A 27,466-nucleotide genomic window follows, 5' to 3' on the forward strand; every position below is an offset into this window, starting at 1 on the left:
TTCTCTATTTATCACTCACATCGAGAACATTCTTTGTTGCCTAAAGGGTTAGTAGTAATAGACCGGTTAGTCAGATGCACTCTTTCTCCTAGTGGTAAAAAAATAAATACGATACTCTGGATAATTTCTCGGGTGAAGTGCTCACCGATATCCGTGCGCTTGCGGATCAATTCCTTATTGCGTTCCCAAATATCAACAACAATCACGTTCTATGTCGGTGGCATAACACGTACTCTCTCGACATATATTTAGTCGTCAACTACGTTCAATCTATGCATTCGTGGTTAGCGTACCTGCAGAAGAATTTCATTTCAGCCTAACCCAACAATAATATAAGTACAGAAATAAAAGTTTGATCTCTAGGTTGAAAGCTAAATACTTCCATATATATGCCCTAATATATATATTTCAGCATATTACCCATATGAAGTATGCCAATATATACATAGAGACATGTATACACAGTCGTACAAAGTAACTCACAATTAAGTACCTTCATATATACATGTGTGTAACATGTAAAAATTCCAATAACCACAACTAGCTTGTCCTTAGACCGACGGTTGGATGGTCATTCTCTCACAACTCACATTCTTACCTTAGTGTCGAGGTATGTAGATCCATACATTACCACTCAAGCAAGTGGTATCTATACAATTTCACGCTGTATGGACGACGAAAGAAAAATATTGCTTACCGTGGCGTAGAGGTATATGATCCATTCATTACCACGTAAGTAAGTGGCATCCAATTGCACTCCGTATAGACGATGAAAGTAAAAGTTGCAATAAAGTAAATCCCCCATAGTTAGTATCAATTTACATAAAGCCACCTAGTAGTCCTTAATTGAGCATAATTGGAGGTTGTTGCTAGCATAGTGTTTGTAAATTAGTTTTGACAAGTTTTGCCTGTAGCTGAAGTTTTAGTCCAAATAGGATTTTTAAAACCAAAACTTTGTTTTTAAAACAGTGTAGCTGATAGTATTATACTTAATCTTGCTCCGATACCAGCTATGATAGAACCGCCTAATCTATACAAGTTTAAGTACGACTATCCCCGTTTAACACGTTGACACGTGCATACTCTCACTTATATAAACCCGGTAGTCTGCCGAGTGTCACGAAGGACCTTGGTAAGTCAACTTTACACCAAGATTGCATGATTAAGCAAATACACATTATTACATGGAGATTTGTAGCGGAAATAATATTACAAAAGAGTTCATAAATAATAATACAAGTTTGGATTTTCCAAATTGATTAGAAACAACATAGCTTTCAAATAATTACAATAACATAAGTTCCAAATACATTGCTAGCATAAGTGACATCCTCTGACAAAAACATGTAGATGAGAATACTATATAGAATTACCGAGTCCTGCGGCGGTTAGCCACCATCTTTAGCAGACTGAAAACTTCACCTGCAACATGGTGGGATAAACTCTGAGTACTCGAATGTACTCAGCTAGACTTACCTGATATGAGAGAAATAGAAGACTCTCAAGGATATGCAAGGCTATTTGGTGAAGTTGGTTGGATAACATAATTTTGCCAAAAAGAACATTACTATCATGAGTCCTTACTTTCAATCTTTTAGTCAATATTTTAGCATCAAGTTTAGTTAAGCTACCATAGCTAGATTTTGCACCTATTCTATAGCAATCACGTAATTAATAAGCATTACATTAATAACCATATCTGGTTTATCATGTAGCCATCATCATCATCATAACCATTAAGTTTTATTTAGTGTATCTACGTTGCTGCTGTTCAAGTCAAGTTCTCACTATCCAGGAGAGACGACAATTCGAATCGATTCCTATCCAGCTAGAGGGGTATTCCTAGCACTCACCCAGGCATACTTTGCAAGAGTAGCCTTAGGTCATCTTTAGCACAACTCAGGACTAAGTCGCGGATCCGATCAGCACCGCACCCCAGGAACGATAATCTGCCAGGATCAGAACTCTAACCTGACACCTCGATCTTACGCCATTGACTCCCTGCACATACTTACTACCAATCGGGGTGCGCACTCAAACAGAACAGGGTGCCTGGCCTGAGTTGACTCATAGGCTTCGTGGTCGGAACGACTTATCCGGCCAACTAAGTGTCAGACATGCGTTCAACATGACAAGAGGACGTACAATGTATCGGTCCTTAAACGACATAGATGGGGATAGATTCACACCCAAGACCTCCATGCCTTGTTGTTTTACTATCGTTATCTCGCCTGGTCTTCATTCATTCTTAACATATGGTTATTTCCACGATAGCAAATATAGCCAACCGTGATCAGGTATCCCCCTATATCTCGCAGGTGATAGGAAATCATCTGACTTCTACCGAGCTAAGCATAGCTAAGCATAGAACGTCTTCTCATACTAGTAAGGGTTCAGGTAGTTACATATAGTGGACAAGGTAGGAAATATGCACCAACAGTTTCATTCAACTCCTATCATCTAATGCATCATATAAAGTTATACTCTTGTGATTTTATAAAAAGAGAGGGTAGGAGACTTAGAATGCTCTAGAGCTTGCCTGGAATCTGACACAAGTCAGTTAAGTTAGCTTGCTCCATCTTGACGATATCTGAGGTTACAACACTTGTGTAGTCCTTTCATCATCTAGATAGGTCCACCATTATGTACTTCACATGGTTCATCTAGCGTACCTAAATGAGATGCAAGATGCAACTATATGAATGAAAGGTCTAAATGGCTAGAGGGGCGTGAATAGCCTATTTAAATTTTCTATAAACTTTACTAAACAAGTGAGTTAGTAAAATAAGTGGCGAAGCTATTCTAGCACTAGCACAACTAAGCTATGCAAGCCACCTACACAAGTCTAGTAAGAAAGCTAAACACTAAACCACAACAACTAGAGAAGGCTACACAACAACTCTACTCTAAACAAGAACTGAACTACACAAGCTAAACAAATAATAAGATAGGCAAGTATGTAAAGAGAAGAGAGTGATTGTTATACCGATGTTATAGAGATGAGATATATCCAATCAATCACAAACGCAATCACAAGAGAGACCTCGGCAAGGGATGACACAAGATTTTTATCGAGGTTCACTTGCTTCTTAGCAAGCTACTCCTCGTTGTGGCGATACACCCACTTGATGGATTACGAGCTAATTGGTAATCCAAAGCTAAACCCTCAGCGGGTGCCGCACATCCACTCACAAGATGGGGATCCTCCAAGCCACGAGCAATCCACTAGAGTAGCCAATTGTGATCTCCCACGAGAAAGGCTCAAGAACCCCTAACAAATCACTTGGTGAGGCTCGAAACAATCTCCAATCACGAGCTCAACACCACCGCTGCTCCAAGCCGTCTAGGGCGTCGGGAAACACCCAAGAGTAACAAGAAATCCGCAGCAAACTCAAGGATCAAGTGTCACTAGATGTAACTCTCAATGCAATGTACTTGAAACTCACTCAATCTCACTAAGATTAGCAATCAAGCAAGGAGATGAGTGGAGGGAGTGTTCTCTATCTCAATGTATGCCTCAAGTAATCAAATGTGCAAGAGAGAAGCTCCCAAAGCCGACCACCTTCTATTTATAAGCCCCTCAAAGAGATAGAGCCGTTGGCTCTGTCACTAGGCAAATTTCGGGGGCACCGAACGCTCAGCAGGGTACCACCGGACACTCAACCCTCTGTGTCCGGTGCTCTGGGGTTGGCCACGTGTCCTCCTTTGAATCTCGTGCGTCAATCTCTAACCGTCACCTGCGAACCACCGGACGCGACCAAGTGAGCACCGGATGCGTCTGGTACTCACCGGTCACGTGCACAGAGAGTTCTGCAAACACACAACCCCACTGGACTCGGAGCACCGGACGCGTCCGGTGCTCACCGGGGTGCTCACCGGACTCATGCGCAGAGAGGTCTGCAAAACGCACTAACACCAAAAGCTGAGCACCAGACTCACTCCGGTGTATCCGGTGCCTTGTTAGAAAATCTCCGCTGAAGACAGGCCACACCGGACGCGCAAACAGGGAATACCCTGCGTCCGGTGCAGTGCGTCCGGTGCTTAACCTAACCGGGCCAGGCACTGATAGCACACCGGACGCTCAGGACAGCGTCCGGTGCCTCCTGAAAGGTCCTAATATGGCTAGAGGGGGGGTGAGTAGCGTATTTAAAAAATCTACAAAGCACTAGAGCAAAGGATTAATATAACAAAAGGCGTAAAGCAATTTTGCTCTAGCTCTACAAGGGTTGCAAGCCACCTACTCAATAATTCTAGTTAATATGATCACTAATCACAAGCAACGGCTAAGTCACTACTCTCTACAACTAGTTACAACTAGTTAAAACTAGGTACTACTAGATACAACTAGTTTGCAAGAAAGTAAAGAGATGAGGGATAATTATACCGACGTGTAGAGGATGAACCAATCACAATATATATCAATATATTCATCGGGAGAATATCAATCACAATATTGACACCAATATTTTTCTCCCGAGGTTCACGTGCTTACCGGCACGCTAGTCCCCGTTGTGTCGACCAATACTTGGTGGTTCGGCGGCGAATAGGTGTTTCACAAACCTAGCCCAACAAATGGGGACCGCAAGAACCTACCCACAAGTGAGGTAGCTGAATGACACGAGCAATTCACTAAAGTGGCTTTTGGCACTCCGCCGGAGAATAAGCCCAAGAACCCCTCACAAATATCACCTTGATTGGGGGCGGACACAATCACCAAATCCCCTCACCAATCAACAAATCCACAACCGTCTAGGTGATGGCAATCACCAAGAGTAAAAAGAAATCCACAATTGCAACAATCACCTAGTGCCACAAGAATATGCAGTTTCAAATGCACCTAGGGTTTTCCTCAATCCTCTCTTAGATGAGCACCAAGCTATGAGAGGGAGAGGAGAGGGAGGAGAAGCTCACAAGCTCACTGGATTAATCACGCAGGCCTCTCAAAAATCTCTCGTAGGATTAGAGCATGGAGAGATGGGAGAGGAGAGCTCGAGTTCTCTATTCTCTGGAAAGAAAGAAGTGAAGCGTTCTGTATTCGTGAGACAGAGCCAAATCAAGGAAGGGGAGCGCTCGGACTATATTTCCTTGGCCAGCCAGCTCTCCAACGGGCAAAACAAAAGTGTCATTTGCTACAACGGGCAGCAGCACTGAGTGACCCTCTGTATTCTCTCAGCAACGGGTCCCATCAAATAAATGAGTGGGCAGCAAAGAGAGCGCACGCACTTCTGCTACTCTCCACTCTGAATGGACAAGCAGCACCTCAAAATAATTAAGTACCTACTTGTACTTGAGTGGACCCCACGCTATAATTAGCATAGGTCAAAGGCTGCCTCCTTTTCTCAAAGCGTGTTCACATTTGCATGCAGCCATGCAAATCACCTTTCTCATTCTCTCTCTCATTTAATGTGGCAAGAGCTCCACAACATGCAATGCATGCAAGTATGGTCTCTGCCATTTTCTTCTTACGTATGAGACAAACAGCAGCCAACTCTTGTAAAATCTTTCAACTGGTTCCAACTGGCTGCAACTGCTTCCAACTTTCTTTCTCCTGCTTGCCGTTGGGCTGCACACTGGATTTGACTGGTTGCGACTGCCTCCAGTTACTTGCAACCACACTCATTTGCTTGCTGTTGAGCTATGCACTGATTTTAACTGGTTGCAACTGGTCGCAACTGCTTCCAGCTTCTTGCAAAAATATTCACCCGCTTGCTGTTTGAACTGTCCACTAGTTTTAACTGGTTGGAACTGCTTCCAACTTGTTTCAGCTACTTACAAAAACTTTTCAGCAGCTTGCAGTTCCTTTACGTCTAGACAACAGTTCATCTTCTTTGAATTTTCAGCATCTTTTCAAGTAGCTAATTTCACCAAAATATTCCAAAATAAATTGGACAAATAAATTAGCTTTTCATAAATATTTTTCTATGGCTTTCTCATGCATCTCTCCACGTCACTAAGCGCTAGGTATATGCAAATGAGAAACATATTTAGTGACACTAGATAACCATTGTAATTAAAGATTTCCTCTCTTTATAGTATGGTTATCTATCCTAAATCCACTCACACCCACAAGGTGTCATGAGTGGCAAAACAAAATGGCCCTATTAAAAATACCTTTGCCTTGAGCCCATTTTGTTTTTCCCTTTCTTCTTTTCCAAGTTGGAGCACTTGAATATCATCTTTTGATCACCTCCATCACTTGCTGTGTACCAATCTATCTTTATATTTTACTCAAGACAAAGGTTAGTACACATAGGTTTCATCAATTATCAAAACCAAACTAGGGCTTTCACCTCCGCGCACTACGTCTGGTGAGTGTTTCTAAGTGAGAAATACTCGTGCGACTTCTCCAAATTTTCCACCGGTGCAATTGAAAATATACACTTAATTTTCTCAAAAGCGCTGAATCCCCTCTGAACCCTAGGAACTCCACCTCCTTTGTAAATGTGCTAACACCAACAAGTGTCCATCACCAAAGTGCATGTGTGTTAGCTTTTCATAAATATTTTCCTAAAGGAGTTAGGTTAGCACTTTTACTAGATCCTAATGCATATGCTCAAGATATGGACCTAGTAGCACTTGATTCGAGAGATGACCATGATTTCCCCTCTTGATAGTCGGTTATCTATCCTAAACCCGGTCAATCACTTCTATACTCAACTTAGACCGCCAAAAAGCAAAACCCTATGTTTATACCTTTGCCTTGATCACTCTACTCCTTGTCTATCACCATGATCTCCACTTCATGCTTTATTTCTTTGTAATCATGTGGCCACCTTTCCATGCCACCTTGCTCCTTCATCACATGTGTTGTTATGCCTATCTCAATTCACTTAAACACAAAGCATTAGCAACTTGGTGTCATTAATTACCAAAACCAAACTTCGGCTTTCAATGAACACATAGAAGTGCAATAGACAAAACATCACACACAGGAAGCAAGGCACGAGCATGATTACACTAAATATACTTAAGGAGGACATTGCTTAATCTAAACATCACACAAACCTACATACTAAGATAGAAAAGAATACAACCAAGCATATCAGGCATGGCACACATGTTTTACAAAAATTCAGGTGTATTAACTTGGCCATTGTCAAAGGTATGAGTCATATACTTAGCAAAATACCAAGCAACAGCAATACAAGGAATCTGCCATTTTTAGGACTGCTAACAACAGCTGAGTAAATAAATCATAACTGAAGTTACACAACTCCAAAGTATATGAATTAATACATTTTGGAAACCTTAAGAAATTAGATATATTTTATATTTAGACATCAAAGCATGATTCTCAACTTAAGTTGGTTGAAATTATAAAGTTTCAGAATCTGTCCCTGACAAACAGAGAGCAGCCATTTCTAGAATCAAACTTTGAATAGACATTACTCACAAACCACAAGGCCAAATTCCACCAAATTTTAACAGGAGCTAGATGGATGAATTATCTACAACTTTGCTATAAACAAGATTCCCAGAAAACATCATTTACATATTGTAATCTAAACAGTTCCAGAAACTGTTTAGAAACAACAATTACAAATAATTAATTATTAACTTATGTTTCAAACATGTATTTGGGCCAAACCATTGTTACTAACAGTTTGCACATATAACGTATTATATATCAAAGAACATATACCAAAATGCACAATAAACTCTATAAATTTATGGGAAAATGCACAATATCAAAGAATTACAGTAGCCTCTGGATACGACCAATAGAATACTGTAAAAATTTCATGGCATTTGAATAAACATAGCAACATCTATGAAAAAGACAAATTGTTATTGCAATTAACCATGTGAGAGCAAGATAAATGCACAAATCATATTTTCTTCAAACACATGATCATATTATATATCAAAATGATACACCAATATCATAGAATTGTACTGAAACAAAATTTTCCATTTTTACATTTTTATTTATAATTATAAACCATTTAACAAGCCCTATGCAAGTTAAATCAATAACTCATTTATACTGCAATTAAAAATCATGAAACTTTTACCATGCATCAAGCATCATATGAGTATTATTACACAAAAATTGCACTTCATTTGGAGCTCTACAGAAGCAGTTATAAAAAAGACAAATTTAACTAGCATTAAGAACCTAGCTGCATAAATCCATTTCTACAGCTAAAACTTTAAACTAAAACATGTAATATTATAGATCTACTGCATAGAGAATTGCACAAGAATTCCAAAAAGTCTACATTTGCTATTTTACGATTTTTGTACCATTTTATATAGATTTTCAAAGTTTCGGCATTTCTTAAAACAAATAGGTCCCTGGAGCACTATTCATATGAGTCATAGGCTCTGCAGAAAACCCCCTCGATGAAGTCGAATTTAATACGAAGTCTCTGGTCGCGAGGAAAAGAGAGCAGGTCGATGGAGAGCTCGCCGTGGAGGCCGGTAGGGCTGTGCCGGTTGAAAGGTCCTTGTTTGGTTTTGGTAATTGAATGACAACTTAGGTGGACTAATAGTGTTTATGTGAGATACACAGGAGATTAGTCCACAGGTGATGATGTGATGATGAAGGAGCTCATTGCATATGAGACATGACATGAAGTCATGTGACCAAGGTGGAGAAGATCAAGATGAGGCTTGGCTTGATGGACCGGTTGCAAGAGTGAAGGGCAAGTCGGAGGCTTTGAAGCGAGGGATCGCGTGTGACGGTGAAGCTTGAGCAAGACTTGGCGCCGGTGGACCGAGGCAACGGTGAAGAGCAAGTGAGGTCAAGATCGATGAACCAATACGGTCACGTGATGATATGAAGTGGATCATATCATTTGGTGATTGGTTGGTGCATGTGTTGCATCAACATTGGAGGAGATGGAATGGAAAGCGCAAGGCAAAGGTATAACCTAGGGCATTTCCATTTCACCGGTCATAGGTGTGTAGAGAAGTTTATGACCGGATTTAGGATAGATGGTCGTACTATCAAGAGGGGCAAACTTGTTTGCATATCGGTCATCTAGTGCCACTTGAGCGATCTAACTTTGCATACGTGTTAGGATCGAGTGGCACGGCAAGTTTGAGAGGCTAACTCCTTTGGGAAGACGTTTGTGAAATGCTAACACACTTGCACATGGTGGTGTACACTTGGTGGTGTTGGCACATTTGCAAAGGAGGTGGAGTTCCTAGGGTTGAGAGGGGTTTGGGTTCCTCTCGGGATTCGGCGCTTTTGAAAAAATTAAGTGCATATTTTCTATTGCGCCGGTGGGAAATTTGGAGAAGTCGCGGGAGTGTTTTCTCACTGAGAAACACTCACCGGACGCTGAGTGCAGAGGCACCGGACGCTGGCCTCAGAGTCCGATTTGCTTGACCCTGCTAGGGTTGAGCACCGAACGATCTCTGAGTGCGTCCGGTGGTGTGCGTCCGGTGTGAGGAGGTTTTGCAACCCTCCCTACGCATGAGTCCGGTAAGCACCAGACGCTACCGGTGCTTAGCGTTCGGTGACCGTGCGAGTTTGCGGAGCTCTCTGCGCACGGGTCCGGTGTGCACCGGACGCGTCCGGTGTGACGCAGTAGAGCGTCCGGTGGTGCTGTGCAGGCGTGCGTGCGCAGTAGCTGTTGTCGGCAATGGTCGAGTTCAAACGGCTAGTGACACGTGGCTGACGCCTGAGCACCAGATGCTGGGAGTTGAGCGTCTGGTGGTCCTAGCAGTGCGTCCGGTGCCCACGAGTTTTGCCCAGTGAAGGGGCAACGGCTAGTTTAGCCCTTGGGGCTATAAATAGAAGTGGTGGCCGGCCTTGACTGGTGCTGAGCACCCTTAGGACTTGGTGTCCATGCTTAGGGAGTGCTAGTGAAGCCTCTAACTCACATATGCTTGATAGTGATCATCTTATTGTGTGAGTGAGCGATTCTAGTGCGTTGCATTGAGAGATTGCATCAAGTGGCACTAGGTGTTCGTGTTGCAAGCCGGTGGTGCTTGTTACTCTTGGAGGTTGCCACCTCCTAGACGACTTGGTGGCTTGTGACTCCGTCGAAGCACGCAAGGAGATTGTGCGGTGCTCCGGAGAAGAGATTGTGAGGGATACGGTGCTCACCCCACGAGGATCGCGAAGAGCAACTCTATTGGATCGTGCGTGTCATTGAGCTACCTCACCTGTGGGTAGGTTCTTGCGGCGTCCTAGTGTGGACGAGGTTCGTGTAACACCTCTTAGCCGCCGAACCACCAAGTGTTGGTCGACACAACGGGGACGTAGCTTGGTGGCAACCAAGTGAACCTCGGGAGAAAATCATCGTGTCAACATTGTTCTTCCCGTTGGTTTGCAAGTCCCTAACACAAGCTTGTTCTTACATTCATATACTTGTGCTTGTGTGGTTGCACTTGTAATTAGTTAGCTTGTGTAGCTTGCTAGTTACCTTCTTGCTTGTGTAGCTAGAAGTAGTTCCCTTGCGTGACTAATTTGGTTTGTGTAACCTTGTTAGTCACATTGCTTAGTTTGTGTAGCTAAGTAAGTTGCGCTCTCTAATTTGGCATTAATTGTCTTGTTATTGAGCTTGCTAGTGAGCTTAGGCTTTGTGCACTTTGCCTCACTAGTTTGTGTAGGAGCTCCCACGTTTTGCAAAGTACTAGTTGCATAGGTTTGTGTGACCTTGCTCCTAGAATTGTTTAGGTGAGCTCTTGCTAAGGTAGCACCTTGCTTGCTTGTTTAGGATCTTTTCAAGGTGCTAGAGAACTTAGATAGAGGGGTGTAGTCTTGGCTAGACCAATAGTATTAATTCCGCATTTGTTTCGGTTAGCCGGCGTAATAAGTTTTTAGAAAGGACTATTCACCCCCCCTCTAGTCCGCCATCTCGACCCTTCACCGGTGGCCGTGGAGTGGTAGGGAAGCACCAGAGGCGTCGCGCGAACTCACACGAGGCCATGGCTTGGCCAGAGGTGGCCCGTGGCGGCCTGGCCACGTGCGTGCATTGACGATGACGGCGGTGGCGGTGCTCCGGCGACCTCGGCGGCGGACAGAGACGACGAGCACGAGCACGACGTACCGGAGATGGAGGTGGGGCTCATGGTGGTGCTCGTGGGAAGTGTGGGGGCTAGGAACAACGGGAACGGCAGCAGCTCCGACGAGCTCCGAGCTCACCCATGGTGGCCACGGAGGAACACAGAGAGTGAGAGAGCAAGGAGAGTGATAGGGGATGGGGACGGCGCTCCGATGCTCTCCTCTTCGGCCGCAGGGTACAGGGGCGCGTGGAGGCGAGAGGACACGCGGCTGCCCTGCATGCCAGACACGCCCAGAGCACGTGGCGGCCATTGAGGCATTTCGACGAACAGCTGGCGGATGACAGAGTGGCAAGTGTGGGACGTGTTTCTGGGCCTCTTATGGGCCGAATTAGGAGATGGACTAAAAACTAAGTTTGTTGTCCCCGTGCTGCTCTACAACTTTGATTAAGGCGCTATAGTCATTAGAGCCATGGATTAGGGGATAATTAGCTGCCAACTTTTGAGTATCAACATAAATTGATGTTTAGCAAAGCCCATAATTAGAGATTAAGATGAAGTCAAACTCGATGCAACTTTTTGCATGTTGTTCTCCACAAAGTTTACTTCAACTTTTATGTTAGTACCAACTTGAGTTGCTCAACAAAAACTCGGGAACACGGCATACCAACGTGATGAACTGCAATTCCCGGACTTGAAAATCAAAGTAGTGGAAACTATAGCAGATTCAATCTTGTGACCATTATTTGACATGGTTAGAGAAATATTCAAGCATGAGGCTTTAAACAGAGTTTGTAGAAGATGAACTAAGCTACAACTTGTCTTAAAGGCCCAATGACTAGTTCAGCTTCGTTAGGAACATACATAGCTACCAACTAGGGTACCCAAAACTGAGCACCTAGATGACTTAGCCAAAATTTCTGAGATCCAAAACAGCACTGCATTGAATATTGTGAGCTCAAATTGACAAGGATAGGTTCCAAACTAGCTCTTGACACTTGAATAAACTTTGTTCTACAGAAGCTAAACTACAACTTTTATTTAAGGTCAAACCCTAGAACTCGTACATAAGTCAAACTTCCACTTTGGTCAAAGTAGCAACTTGATAAAGCTCAAACTAAGGTTTTAGGCCAAATGAAGCATTTTCTGGGCACAAGCTCAACATGAATCCTTCATGACTTTTATTGTAGAGTTCATCTAGAGTCATTTGGGCAAGGTTACAAGGATTGGTTAGTGACCCATGATTCTATTCACTTAATGAGGTCATTCCAACACGCATGTAACTCACCATTTTATGTGACCTTTTGATTCCAAACTTCATGAAACTTTTTGAGTGATCACTATAGGTAGTGATGGATCTAGAACACATGAAAAGAGGTTCCATTAATGTCAGCCAAGCATGCACTTTGAAAAGGGCCTATATGTAAGCAAAGGTGCATTTTCTAAGTTTAACTCGAGGCTCACTTTTATGCATTGACCTTAACATGTATCATGACATGTTTGAGCCTAAAACCTAAGGTTAACTAGTGGCAAACACCTAGGGTGTTACAGCCGCCGCCCTTGCTCACCGTGCCGCCGCGGCCAAGGCCCCAGCACCGCGCGCAGGCCCACCCGGCCTCGGTCCACCATGGACCGGTGGACCGGCAGCGCCCCACCTCGGTCCACACTACCCCCATGGAACCGCCAATCTCGAGCCGCCACGTGGCCGGTCAAACTAGCTGCACCCGCGTCGCTCTGGCTCTTTTGCAAAATGGCCCTCGGCCTTTGTAGTATTTAACCCACGGTCCGCTGCTATTCAAATCTAATTAGAAATAGGTTCTGATTTTAGCAGATTAACTCCTGGCGCCGCTGGTATTCATAAATTTAATCCAAAATGCATTTTTAATTCAGTTTTAATTATTTAAATTGTGAAAAATAGTTTAGTTAAACTACAGATTTGCCACTCAACTCGTTTTAGCCATAACTTTTGCCTTTTAACTCCGAATTAGGTGATTCTGGTTCCTATAGTTTCGTATCAGCGTGTAGAATTCAGTTACGCAGTTGTTTTCTAAGTTTGATTTCTCTGGTGTACTGTTCTTAATTAAAGCTTGTTTGCTTGCATGTATTGCTCCTTTGTGTGATGATTGTCGCGTATAGCCAACGAGATGTTCGTGAAGGAAGAGGATCAGGATTCCGCTGAGTTCGAGCAACCTAAATATGACCAAGGCAAGTGCAGACACCATTTGATCATCTTGAATCTACACATTAATGTCATTACTTTTCATGCATGTGTTCAATAAATACAAACCCTAAGGACCTAACTAGCTTTACTTACTATTCCTTGTGCACCTAGGGTTATGTATATGGGTATACTAGGGTTTTAGTAGTGATGCTTAGCTGGTCTACTCACCTTATACACCTACATAAACAAGGAATATTCTCTACTTAACTTGATGCTTAAGATGTGTTGAATTATTGGTCACTACGGTGATGGAGATGTTGGATGCTAGCGAGCATCGAGATGATGGTAGTGACAGGTACTGTTGGTTGGCCCGGTTGCCGGGCGTACCCGTCTCTGCTCTCCGTAAGGACTTAGTCATGGAGCGCCCCCTGGGACATATAGTGCAGCTCCAAGCTACATGGCTTTGGCTTGACTAATTAGCAGGACCTCCACTAGTAGGGTGTTACTTTTTGGGTAGGCGTGAGGAAGTAACTTGGGTAATGAATATTAAGTTGTCGTTTGATCGGTGCGCCATGGCTATGGGCACAAATGACGAGCACCCCGGCCAAAACTTATGAGTGGCATCCTAATAGTTGGACCCTGTGAAAGGTCTCGTAGTGAGACCCTGCCTGCTCACATTGGTAGTGTTTTGGGGAGTTGCGACCCCGGGCAAATGGGAATCACGACTTGGAGTGAAAGTGTACACCTCTGTAGAGTGTAAAACTGATATATCAACCGTGCTCATGGTCACGAGCGGCCCAGACTCTCACATGATGAGCAAATTGAAATCACATAAACACTTGGAGATGAAACTTGTTTGAGGTTGCTACCTCGTGCTTTGGCTGAATGGCTATTCCGTGTTAGCAGGATTGCTATCCTGTGATCTTAATTAGGGTTTGATCCGCAGACTACAATATTTGTTATGATAGTCTTTTAAAAGATGTTAGTAATTACTTACACTAAATAAGGGTTGAGCTTTGCTACTCACAATTAGTAATAGGTTGTTCTAATAATAGAATTATAATAAAAGTTTACCAACTAAAAGCTCACCTGCAGTCAAACCATGTTAGCTTTTACCTTGTTTTAAGCCTAGCATGTCATTACTTTTCGTCTGTGCTTGCTGAGTTTAACATGAATTCATCCTTGCTATAATCATTAAAGGTTGCTCGAACGAACAAGATAACAAATGTGACTTCCTCGAGGATTACACTGAGTCTCCCGGTTGTTAGGCTCGTGTGTTCCTACCATCGACCTTCCTGTGGCAAGGTGGTTCTGCTACGTCGGCGGATTTAGTTTCACTTTTAATTCATGGAACAATTTAGTTTAAGCTTTCCGTTCGTACTTTGATTCAAGGCTTGTAATAATGGTACATTGATTCTCATTTATGTAATTTGTTTGAACACTGTGTTTTGTACCATTGATGATGTCGACTCATGTCTGTGAATTTGAGATCCTCGCGCACATGTGATTTGCCACCCGAATGCTCTCTTACATTCGGGTGTGACAGATTTTTAGCCCTTCGCTACTCAGATTGAGGATAGGTAGTCCATTTAGGTAGCCTGCTGGAGATGCTCTTAGTCACTTAATAGTAGCTAAAATAATTTTAGCTAGCTAAAATTTAGCAAGTGAACCAAACAGACCCTAAGACCTGAGAATACGAAGATAGAGCAGACGATTAATGCCAAGTTTTAAATGTTTTGGATATGAACTTAGATGTCGAGGATGGACGATGACTTGTAACTTAATTTGTTCATAGTCAGAGGCTCGATATGTACAGACAGAAGATGATGCGTGTATTTTTAGGAACTAATGAAAGAAAACTATTAATTGAGTGTATTTTTGTTCATACTCAGTAGATTTTAAAAGGCTTCAATATCAAAATTTTAAGACTTACATTGCATTTGGCTGCCAGCCATTGCAGCGCACAGTAAGCCTGAGTATTTGGGTTACCCGATTTTTTCGGATCGGGTAATCCGAGTAATTCAAAATTCGGGTAATAAAAATTGTTACCCGATATTAATCTTGAAAAAACACTACCCGCAATTTCGTGTATCCGATAATTCGGGTTCGGGTATTCCCGATTTACCCAAGTTTTTAGAAAATAACACACTACACAAATTTTCAACAGCAATTTATATACAATTTTAGCAACAATTTATATAGAATTTCAATAGCATTTTGTAGAGAATAATATATTACGGTCACTTGTTGAAACAAAGAGAATTATATTCTAATAAATTGATAAGCTCTAATGTTTAACTAACAACACATGATAAATACAAAGACATAGACAAATGTTTGGGTAATTCGGGTACCGGAAGATATTAACCGAATTACCCAAACTAATTTCGGGTAATCAAAATCGCTATCCGAATTTAGGATTACCCAAACTAATTTCGGGTAATCAAAATAGCTATCCGAATTTAGGATTGAGTACCTCAGGTTCGGGTAATTCGGGTTTGAACCTGGATAATTCGGATATGGGTAATAGGTATCGAGTAATTTGCTCAAGGTTAGCGCGCAGTGAGTGGTCTAAGATGTGGTCTTACAAATTGGCAGTACAAAAAACTAGAAAACCAAAAGCTAAGCCAAGCAATAACCTTTTCTCTATGGCCCTCGGCAGTTTAGATTAGCAAAGTGTGACAGGGATCCAAACACCTTTTCAACTTTTTTAGATACCAGTAGAGACACATGGACATGGGGGCTAACCAGTGATGGAGTGTGAATGAAATTGTAAGGAGAGATTTTCTATTTTATGTAAAAAACAAACCTGTAGCAAGGGACGGAGGCGCTGATGAGCTCTGCACAATGGTGCAGTAAGCTGCGAACCAACAAGTGATGAGTGTGGGCCTGCTGGCTTGGCTACTGGAACACTGGTGGTAGCCTGCTTCTTGGCTGGTTCTGACATTTCTAGCCCTTGGTAATCACTGGGCCATGCAAATTTCTATCGGGCCAAGGAAGGCAGGAGCCCAATTTCACCTCAGTTGGTTTTTGTGTCTGTTTTCCACTCGTCCATTCGCTTTGGGCAATTTCATTTCGCCGATCGGAAATGAAAATTTTTTGCACATCGGATGTGTCGGAAGAATGTCAGGAGGGGTTTTTAGAAACTAATAAAAAAACAAATTACATAGCTCATCAGGAAACTACAAGACAAATCTATTAAGCATAATTAATCCGTCATTAGCACATGTGGGTTACTGTAGCACTTAAGGCTAATCATGGTGTAACTAGACTTAAAAGATTCGTCTCGCAATTTTCAACCAAACTGTGTAATTAGTTTATTTTTTTATCTATATTTAATGTTCTATGCATGTGTCCAAAGATTCGATGGGATGGATGGAAAAAAATTTGGTGGGGAACTAAACAGGGCCTTATTTCAAAAACAGACAACAGATGATTAGAAAATACGTTTTTTTGTCCTCATATTAAAGCAGAACAAGTTTCTTCATATCCATTTTTGTTTCTTGTCTGTTTTTTGTGTTTGTTTTCCAACCGCCTGTATACTTGGGATATCTTCATTTCTTTTTTTCTCAGAAGGTATTTTTTCCTCATTGTTTCTTCCTTCTAGTCCGCCCACACCATTCATTCTTATTTTTTATGTTTGTTTCTCATAAATATAAAAATAAAAGAGTAACAGAAAAAAAAATCATGTGTCTATCAGCCTGACCTTTTTTTAAAGAAAGTTAAAGATATCTACTTCAAAGTTGTTGATGCATTTGACTAGGAGTAAAAACAAATCGGCGCAATGGCAAAGGCCATTGGTTGGGAGGCTTCCACCCAGGGTTCAAATCCTGGATATGGCACTTTATTCTGGATTTATTCCAGAATTTTCCGGCGCTATGCATTAAGTGGTAGGCGACGTGCCCGTCGACAGCGAGGCGCCTGTGGTGACTTCGTGAACTTCAAGATTTGCCGGCTCAGTCCTTCGAAGGTGCTCATAGGGGTAGGGTTTGCGTACGTGTGTTCATAGGGGTGAGTGTGCGTGCGTGTTGAGTGTCTGCGTTGTACTGTGTAATCTCAAAAAAAAAAGTAAAAACAAATCTTATCTTATGAGAACATGGTTCATGGTACAACTAATCAAACTCTAAACTACAATTTTAAGCAGTTTGTTGTGTAGTAGAAGCTAAATAAACATGCTCAAGGTTGTATACATGCACCGAATCCCGATACAATCCCCTGATGAGGGACTACATGTGAAATAGAGATCTCCTATCACAATCATCAGCGAAGAGACCAATACTTGGCATATCGACAACTAACTTCTTGTCAACTAGAATCAAAATTAAAATTACATATTTTTATAGATTCTCAAAGGAAGTAATATAAATCGATACTTAATTGTAACAATGTATGAATAGTATGAAAATTAAAGTTATGACACATTTACGAGTAAATATTTTTATGTTTTACATGGGAGAAAAAAAATCTATCAGATAAATGTTTAATATGACATTGTCATATTATTGTCAGTATGAATGAACTTATATTACAGATGTCATGATTATCATAATTAATACTCCCTCCATCCCAAATTATAAGTTATTTCAAAAATCTTGGAGAGTCAAAACATCTTAAGTTTGACCAAATTTATATAGTAGAATAATAACATTTATGATATCAACTAAAGTATCGTTAGGTTCTTCATTAATTATATTTTCATATATATATATATCTATTTGATGCCACAAAACTTTATAATTTTTTCTATAATTTTAGTCAAACTTGAGATGTTTTGACTTTTAAAATTCTTGTAACGACTTACAATTTGAAACGGAGGGAGTAGCTTTTAACTTAAGAATAAAACATAAATAGATATATAAGATGTAACATTCATGTTCTCGTTTACCAAGAATACTCAGTAGCATTTTTATCTCATTATGACGTGCACACAAATATACTCTCTCCATTTCTCAATTCGTAGAGTTTTCTTAAAAAAATTTTTAAGTTTGACCAAATTTCGTAGAATAGAGCGTTAAAAATTTATGAAACTGAATTAGTATCATTAATAAGTACATCAATAATATTTATGCTTTTCCTACAAACATGGTTATAAACATAATACTATTTGAATTTAGATAGCTTTTAAAATTGATTTACGAGGATAGAGCACTCGGTAAGTAAAACAAAAAGCAAAAGATCCAGCTCACGTGGCCCCTTCGGGATCCGGATCCCATCCGCGGACACGACACGCCGTGCCCGTGCCCCTTCGCCGCTGCCGACTATGCTTATTTGTCCTAATCAACTCATTTTCCCTCGTCCCTCAAGTTGACCCCCCCCTTCCCTCTCAGCGACCTCCTTGCGATTACTCCAGCAAAGCCAACAGCTCATTCCTCTCACCACCACCACCACCCTGCTCGTTAATCACCCCACTAACCAAGCAATCAATTCCCTCCTTCCCAGCCACAAAACCGATCGGAAACGCAAACGCACGCGAGACGAGAGCGCAGCCTGCCTGCCCCCTTTCCCCCTTCGTCTCGTAGTCCAGATCCCAGTCGCTGTTCGCTCGCTCTATGAGCTAGGGAATCCGATCGAGGTGTCCTCTAGGCGAAGCGAAGTTGGCCGGCGGCGGCGGCGGCCAGGATGGGGCTGATATCCGGGATGGTGATGGGGATGGTGGTCGGCGTCGCCATCATGGCCGGCTGGAGCCGCGTCATGCGCCGACGCAGCACGAAGCGCGTCGCCAAGGTGAGTTGGTTTGGTTAGGGTTGTGTTGTGCCGCCGCCGACGAGGGACGGGAATGTGCCTCGTCCCCGTTCTCGCTACGCCGGGGAGTTGGATCGTTTTCAGTTCAGGAGTAGCCGTGAGGCTTTGGTTTTTGCGGGATTTGAGTTTCGCTGTGTTTGTGTGTGTTTATCTCTCTTCCTTGCTGCAGGCTGCGGATATCAAGGTGCTCGGGTCTCTCACCAGGGACGACCTCAGGAAGCTGTGCGGTGATAACTTCCCGGAGTGGGTATCCTTCCCGCAGTTTGAGCAGGTTGGCAGTACTTCCACTACTACAATGTCCACACCCCTTGCATTCAGTTGAGCCATTCTGGTGTGGTGCTTCCTGTCTGTCGTCTCGTGTTTTTTTGACCTCATCACTCCTGGATTCACAAGTGGTAAATTGTAGAAAGTTAATTGTAGTTGTTCGAATGAATAGCTTAACAGAAGTTGGGGTCTCAAAAAACGAGTCTGTTGACAGTCTAACCTTTGCTTAATTTACTTGGCTAACTCATCGATAATGCTAAAAAATATACAACAAATTGGTTGTGTGGATGAGGGGATATCTAAGGCTCTTAGTTTGTAGTTGACCCAATCACAGGTGATATTGAGTTCAGGAGGGCTTGAGGTGACTAGGTGAGTGCAATTGATGCTTTAGGGTAGCAATATGTCCCAGCAAACCTTAGGGCTATTTGTGGCTGCTGTCAATTTGATGCACATCCATTGTAAGTTCAGCAGCTACTGGTGCTGTGATTCTGTGATGGGGATTGGACACTGTCAGCAGCTAATGGTGAAACACAGTGTCAAAGTACTCTGGGTTAAATTTAATTGCATAGTACTAGTAACTGCCAAAATCTATCCACCAAGGTATACGAAAAGGTATAACGAAAATGCGTAGTGCATCATCCATAATGATACAGAAATATTAGGAAAAACATGGTATGTTCATTATTTTTTTTTTCAAATGTTCTACATCTGCTACAAACTTTATTTATATTGGAAGAAAATAACTGCACCATCAGCACTTTTTATATCTTCCCAAAACATCCTCTCCCAATACTATTGCGCATCTTTAGATATGTGAACTTGGCTGATAGAAGCTCTTTGCATATATATTAATGGCCTGGCCAGTTTGTACTTGACCATGTAACTTTTGTAAACAATTTATTTAGTGATACTGTAAGCACTGAAACATGGCGATGAAACTGCAGGCATTTGGTAGGCATGCATTGACAAGCCGTGTACTTGTGTGATCCGCACATTAGTGGCTACCTGGTTGGCCATGATTAAGAGCCCCAGCAGTCAGAATGATGAGAAGAGTTGATGCAGGCGCTCCATATGCATCCAACGTTTGGGGTTAGGATGTTTAGCGCTCAGCTACTGGATGTAGTCTGTCAGTGGGATGGATGGAGTAGTGGGCAAGGATAAAGCTTGTGGCTAGCCTAAGCTGGCCCATCAAGTTTTGTTTTGGGGTAGTATGTAGGGGTATACTTTGTTTGATTTTCCTTCCCTAGTTTTAACCTTGACACCTTCGCAGCTTACTGTATACATGACATTACGTGGTCTTGATCATTCAGCAAACATATCTGCTTCATGTTTCCTTTCATAAAGTGATTGCTTATAATTCATAAAAGACATAAAAACGGTAAACATATCAGCTGTCGCTAGTTTCCTGTCTTCATAGGGAGGTTTTTTCCTTAACTCTTAGGAGAGTAACCATGGAAGTTGGAAGAGCGATACAAGCTAATTACTCCCTCCATCCCAAATTATAAGTCATTCCAAGAATCTTGGAGAGTCAAACCATCTCAAGTTTGACAAAACATATATGATAAGATAATAAGATTTATGATTTCAAATAAATATCATTAGATTCTTTATTAACTATATTTTCATAGTATATCTATTTGATGTCACAAAACTTTTTAATTCTCTCTATAATTTTGGTCAAACTAGAAATGCTTTGACTCTCCAAGATTGTTGGAATGCCTTATAATTTGGAGTGGAGGGATTATTAGTTTATGTTATTCCATGATTTATTCTCTTTGACACTGAACACAGGTTTGGTCGTCAATTACTAAGAACTAGAACATTTCTTTAGTGAACCAACATGACACAGATAAGCATTTTCCACTAAGTGGGGGAAGTTGAAGGGTGAAATTTTTTATGCATCACCTCTTAAATCATCACAGAACTACAAAAGTAACAAATATTGAATTTGTATATTTAGATATTATTAGTCTATTATCTTTGCTCACACTCTAAATAACTATGATGATTGGTTTGACTTTATCTATTTATAGGATATCTTGGTGGTGCAAAGAGTTTGTATTAGTTCTTTTTCTTTTCTACAAAACATTCTGTACATAAAATTGAGAGATTATGACCCTGCCTCTGAACATATTCTGTACCTCATTGGACCTGCCGAATTAATGTTTAATTGTTTGCTGCAGGTTAAATGGCTGAACAAGCATCTAAGCAAACTTTGGCCATTTGTTGTAGACGTAAGTTTAAAGTACTCGAGTCTTAATCTTAGCTACAGTTCTGCAAAGTACTTTGCTTATTGTCAATATTTTCTAATTTCTAGTAATAATCATCCATATGATATACCATTGTAGTGTTCTTCATTCCTTGTATGATGTTTTGTATTGTTGATTTCCTAATTGGTATGTCTCATCATATTCCTTATTATTATTATTATTATTATTATTTATTTTGTTGTTGATGTTATTTTTCTACATAGCTGACCTCTTGAATTAATTTTGTCAATGTGTTGAGACCACAAATTCTGAGCATGAAAAATAAATAAGTTTTTAGCACTCGGAGTCTCCATTTTATTGGTATTGAATTGAATGTTCACATCTTAGATTAGTGAAACCTTCGTTGGACTTGAAAAGCATCAGGACATCTGAATGATCATGTACATGACATTTGCTTTAATCTATACTGTTAACCGATCATTTGTAAAGGCCACAATGGCGATTGGGTTAGAAATTGATTCATACTAAACCTATCTGATTCCTTGTTATGGTAGGGAATACCTACCAGAGAAGGCCACGGGCATAGCCCCTGCAGAGTCCTAGAAGGACACGGGCATAACCCCTGCGCCCATATAGAGTCCTAGATTGAGTCTAGATTAGTTTTGGGAAATCTTGGAGAATCTAGAGTCTGTTTCCTATTTTGTATTTTTAGTAAGAGTCGGTTTGTAACAGCCTTTATAAGGCCACCCTATGATATCAATAAAGCTTAGCCTGGGATTGTGATTTCTATAATCACCCTTGGGCGCCCAGCCCCAAACTCATCTGCTTGCCACGCCCAGCTCCGATCACGGCACCAACACGCCGGGACCGGACTCGCCCCCTTGCTGCGTTCTCCCCTCCCTATCTCCTGAGAAGCAAGGCTAGAAGGCGTAACAATCTGGTATCAGAGATCATGGCTTCTTCTGGGACCGCAGCCCCTGGTGTTCCACCCTCCACAAGCGTCCCACCCGGCGCTGGCGCGGTCGTGACAACCTCCTCCGGCGCCCTGATCACGGCCACCACGTCGCCGCCGGCTGCGTCCTCCACACCGCCAGCCCCAATGCTGGCCATCCCTTCAGACGCGCTGACGGCCTTCACCAGCGCCATCCAAGGCCTCCAGAACCAGATGGCCCTCATGAGCTTCCAGATGGGCGATCTGGCCACACGTGTGTCGGCCCTGGACGGTCGGGCTCTTCCTACAGCCGCGCAGTTCCCACAACTGCCGATGTCAAGCGTGGGTCATCTTCCCTCGCTGCAGGCACCGCCCTTACCGCTGCTCCAGGACGCTGGTTCTGCAACATCCGCCTCTTCCCCGGCACTGACGCCGTCTGCACCTTCGACGACCGGGCCGGCCGCAGCGACGCAGGGATCAACAGCTGCTCCCCTGTTTGGCGTTCCTATTCAGCACATCCGTTTCCCCGCGTCGCCGTCTCCGATCCCTACCCTCGAGGCCATCCTCGGGAACGTACCAGTGGCCTCGGCGCCCATGACATCAGCACCTCCTCGGGTGCATGTCCCGGCGTCTCCGGATGACTCCCACACGGGGCACGTGGTACCCAAGTATCACAAGCTTGTGTTCCCGCTGTTCGACGGCAAGGAAGACCCCCTCGGCTGGTTAAACAAGTGCGAGCAGTTCTTCAACGGCCATCAGACACGTCACGCTGATCGGGTGTGGCTCGCTTCGTACCATCTCACCGGTGTCGCTCAACAATGGTTCCTGGTGCTGGAATCAGATGCGGGCCGCCCGCAATGGGAGGAGTTTCGCACCCTCTGCCAGCAGCGTTTCGGGCCGCCCCTAAGCACCAATCACCTCTCAGATTTGGCGCGCCTTCCCTTTACGTCGACGGTGGACGCCTATATGGAGGCGTTCTAGGCACGCGCTGCACATGCAGGCCGGTTATCCCCGGGACAAAAGGCGAAGCTCTTCACTGGTGGACTGCCTGATCACATCCGCGTCGACGTCGAGCTTCATGATCCCCAAGACCTGCAGCGCGCCATGCACCTCGCGCGCGCCTACGAACGCCGCAACGCCCCTGCCCCGCTCGCGTTGCCAGCACCGCAACGACGCCGATCCACTGGGGTGCCTGCGACGTTCCCTGCGTCAGCCAGCTCGTCCTCGCCAACACCAGCGGCCGCTGCAGCTGTGCAGCGCCCGTTCAAGCGCCTTTCACCCGAGGAGATGGCAGACCGTCGCAAACAGGGCCTCTGCTACAACTGCGATGAGCCGTACATCCGTGGTCACAAGTGCGCTCGTCTCTTCTTCCTTGAGGCCGCCGACTACATCGTGGAAGAGCCAGACGACTCCGATGAGGATGGGCCTGCAGCTTCCGGTACCAGCCTTCCACCGTTTGATCCCGATGCTCCTATGATCTCCTTGTCTGCTATTACAGGGATCCGCGCACCAAGCACTATGCAGCTGCAGGTTCGCATCGGCGCACACCACCTTACGGCGCTCCTGGACTCTGGATCCACGCACAATTTCATCAGTACGGAGGCTGCTGGTCGTGTGGGCGTTCCCCTCCAAGACAGCCGCGGCGCCCACGTAGTGGTCGCCAATAGCGACCGCGTCGAGTGCCGGGGCCTTGCCCGCGGCGTTCCTCTTCAGATCGGTGCAGAGTCCTTCCGGGTGGACATGTACTCCATCCCTGTCCACGGCTGCGACATCGTTCTGGGCATCGCATGGCTGCGAACCCTGGGACCCATCCTCTGCGACTTCGAGCAACGTCGCATGGCGTTCCATCTCAAGGGACGTCGGGTCGTCTGGGCAGGCGTGGCGGCGTCGGGGACATCGCCAAGACCGTCGTCCGACCCGCTGCTCGCCAACAACCTCTTCACTGACTTGGGCTCTGAGCAGGACCTCTTGGAACGTTTTCTGGCTACTTACGACGACGTGTTTGCAGCACCGACGGGATTGCCCCCGGCACGGGCCTGTGACCACCGCATCCACCTCAAGACTGCAACAGAACTGGTGGCGGTTCGTCCATATAGATACCCCCAGCTACAGAAGGACGAACTAGAGACGCAGTGTGACGCAATGCTCCAGCAAGGCATTATCCGGCCCAGTACATCTCCCTTTTCGGCGCCCGTGCTGCTGGTCAAGAAGCAGGATTCCTCCTGGCGCTTTTGTGTGGACTACAGGGCCCTCAATGCTGCTACAGTTAAAGATAAGTTTCCCATCCCTGTGGTGGAGGAGCTGCTGGATGAACTCAATGGTGCTCGTTTTTTCTCCAAATTGGATTTGCGCTCCGGGTATCATCAAGTACGCGTCCATCCCGATGACGTGGCCAAGACAGCGTTCCGGACTCATCATGGGCCCGAGTTTTTGGTCATGCCCTTTGGATTGTCCAATGCGCCTTCGACGTTCCAGGCGCTCATGAATTTGGTGCTCAAGCCTTTTCTACGCCGCTGGGTCCTGGTGTTTTTCGATGATATCCTAATATACAGCAAGTCATGGACGGAGCATCTCCATCACCTGCGGGCTGTTCTAAATGTGCTACGTGCCCATCAGTTGCATCTCAAGCGCTCCAAATGCTCTTTCGCCACCTCTTCAGTGCAGTACCTGGGGCATGTCATCTCAGCCTCGGGCGTCGCTATGGATGCCTCCAAGGTGGAGGCAGTGAAATCCTGGCCGCAACCCCGCTCTGCACGCGGTCTGCGGGGGGTTCCTGGGCTTGGCAGGATATTATCGACGATTCATTCAAGATTTTGGTACAATTGCAGCCCCTCTCACCCAGCTTCTCCGTAAGGATGCCTTCAACTGGACAGACGCAGCAACGACCGCTTTTGACGCCCTCAAGCACGCCCTGTCCACTGCACCTGTACTCCATCTTCCTGATTTCAGCAAAGACTTTGTGGTGGATTGTGACGCGTCTGGGTCTGGTTTCGGCGCCGTATTACACCAAGGAGCGGGGCCATTGGCGTTCTTCAGCAGGCCTTTCGCTGCCCGGCATCTCAAAGTGGCAGCCTATGAACGGGAACTCGTCGGGCTGGTTCATGCTGTTCGTCACTGGCGCCCTTATCTGTGGGGGAGAGCCTTTGTGGTGCGCACAGATCATTACGCGCTGAAATATATGCTCGATCAGCGCCTGTCAACAATTCCCCAGACCCAGTGGATTTCCAAATTATTTGGTTTTGACTTCAGGGTGGAGTTCAATCCGGGCCGTTTCAACACCGCTGCTGATGCGCTTTCTCGCCGGGATGGCGAGGTGCCTCTGTTGGCGGCTCTGTCCAGCACCGCGGTTCATGTGACTGCATTGTCTGTGCCGGCTTTCGACGTCTATGCTCAGCTTCGCCAAGAATATGAGGCTGATGAGGATCTTCGCAGCCGCAGGGATGAGGTTGCTGCAGGAACGCATGGTGCGGACTGGTCTGTGCGTGATGGCCTCATCCTGCACGCCGGGCGAGTGTTCGTGCCCGCGTCTTCGGCATTCCTCGATGATGTTCTGCAGTTAGCTCACACAGCGGGTCATGAAGGAATCCAAAAGACGCTGTTGCGCCTGCGTGCTGATTTCTATGTGGAGCACGATCGGCGGGTTGTGACCGATTTTGTCAAGTCTTGCGCTGTCTGTCAACGTAACAAGACAGAGGCCTTGCACCCTGCCGGGCTTCTCCAACCGCTGCCCGTTCCTTCCAGGGTCTGGGCTGACATCGCGATGGATTTCATCGAGGCTCTTCCCAAGGTACATGGCAAGAGCGTCATCCTCACAGTGGTGGACAGGTTCTCAAAGTATGCACATTTCATTCCTCTGGGCCACCCGTACACTGCCTCTTCAGTGGCTCGCGCATTCTTCAATGACATTGTCCGTCTTCATGGCTTCCCATTGTCAGCGATCGCGACCCAGTTTTCACTGGCAATGTTTGGCGTGATCTGTTTCGCCGAGCAGGTGTGCAGCTACGCCTCAGCACTGCGTTTCATCCCCAAACTGATGGTCAGTCGGAGGCGGTCAACAAAACCATTGCCATGTATCTTCGCTGCATTACTGGGGATCGACCGAGGGACTGGCTCGATTGGCTTCCATGGGCTGAGTACTGCTACAATACTTCTTACCACTCAGCACTTCGCACAACTCCGTTTTCGGTAGTCTATGGTCGGCAGCCACCCGCACTCCTGCCATATGAACCGGGTACGGCGCATACTGATGTGGTTGATTCCCTCTTCACTAGCCGGGATGAGTTCTTACAGGAGGTGCGAGCCAGATTGCTTCAGGCACAAGAATACGCTCGACGCCATTATGATGCCAAGCATCGGCCACTGGAGTTCTCTGTGGGAGATTGGGTGTTGCTTCGGCTGCTGCATCGTCCCACCCAGTCTCTCGTTCCTGGTCGGCGTCACAAGCTCAGTCCTCGCTATGCTGGACCTTATCAGGTGATCGAACGCGTTGGGTCGGTGGCCTACAGACTCAATCTTCCAGAAGATGCACGCATTCATGATGTTTTTCATGTTGGAGTCTTGAAGCCATTCCGTGGTGAACCTCCTGCTGCTATGCCGTCCCTTCCGCCACTTCAACACGGGCGTCCTCTCCTTCATCCGGAGCGTGTTCTGCGTTCTGAATTACGCAGGGGCGAGTGGTACATTTTGGTCCAGTGGGCTGATCTTCCTACAGCTGATGCAACTTGGGAGCCTGTGACAGCATTTCGCCTTGCTCATCCCTCTTTCCAGCTCGAGGACGACCTGTTTCCTGAGGGAGGGAGAGATGTTATGGTAGGGAATACCTACCAGAGAAGGCCACGGGCATAGCCCCTGCAGAGTCCTAGAAGGACACGGGCATAACCCCTGCGCCCATATAGAGTCCTAGATTGAGTCTAGATTAGTTTTGGGAAATCTTGGAGAATCTAGAGTCTGTTTCCTATTTTGTATTTTTAGTAAGAGTCGGTTTGTAACAGCCTTTATAAGGCCACCGTATGATATCAATAAAGCTTAGCCTGGGATTGTGATTTCTATAATCACCCTTGGGCGCCCAGCCCCAAACTCATCTGCTTGCCACGCCCAGCTCCGATCACGGCACCAACACGCCGGGACCGGACTCCTCCCCTCCCTATCTCCTGAGAAGCAAGGCTAGAAGGCGTAACATTCCTAGTTTTCTAGATTCAC

General features: G+C 44.7%; 2 protein-coding genes across 2 annotated transcripts in view; both read left to right on the top strand.

Annotated features, from left to right (window-relative positions):
• Positions 18,418-27,466, top strand: part of LOC8057915 (synaptotagmin-4) — a 28,085-nt gene continuing 19,036 nt past the window's right edge. Inside the window, exons 1-3 of the mRNA XM_002459697.2 lie at positions 18,418-18,844; positions 19,032-19,133; positions 21,310-21,360. Of these exons, the coding sequence (XP_002459742.1) occupies positions 18,740-18,844; positions 19,032-19,133; positions 21,310-21,360 (258 nt within the window). The 5' untranslated portion in view covers positions 18,418-18,739. The remainder of the gene's footprint in view (positions 18,845-19,031; positions 19,134-21,309; positions 21,361-27,466) is intronic.
• On the top strand, positions 23,338-27,391 carry LOC110432212. The gene has a single exon (XM_021452196.1). The coding sequence runs from the start codon at positions 23,372-23,374 to the stop codon at positions 25,118-25,120; it is 1,749 nt and encodes a 582-aa protein (XP_021307871.1). The 5' UTR covers positions 23,338-23,371; the 3' UTR covers positions 25,121-27,391.

The sequence above is a fragment of the Sorghum bicolor genome, chromosome 2, assembly GCF_000003195.3.
Source record: "Sorghum bicolor cultivar BTx623 chromosome 2, Sorghum_bicolor_NCBIv3, whole genome shotgun sequence".
Lineage (NCBI taxonomy): Eukaryota > Viridiplantae > Streptophyta > Magnoliopsida > Poales > Poaceae > Sorghum > Sorghum bicolor.

Coding starts and splice junctions, on each gene's coding strand:
- LOC110432212 (XM_021452196.1), top strand. CDS start 23,372: ATGCACCTCGCGCGCGCCTACGAACGCCGCAACGCCCCTGCCCCGCTC.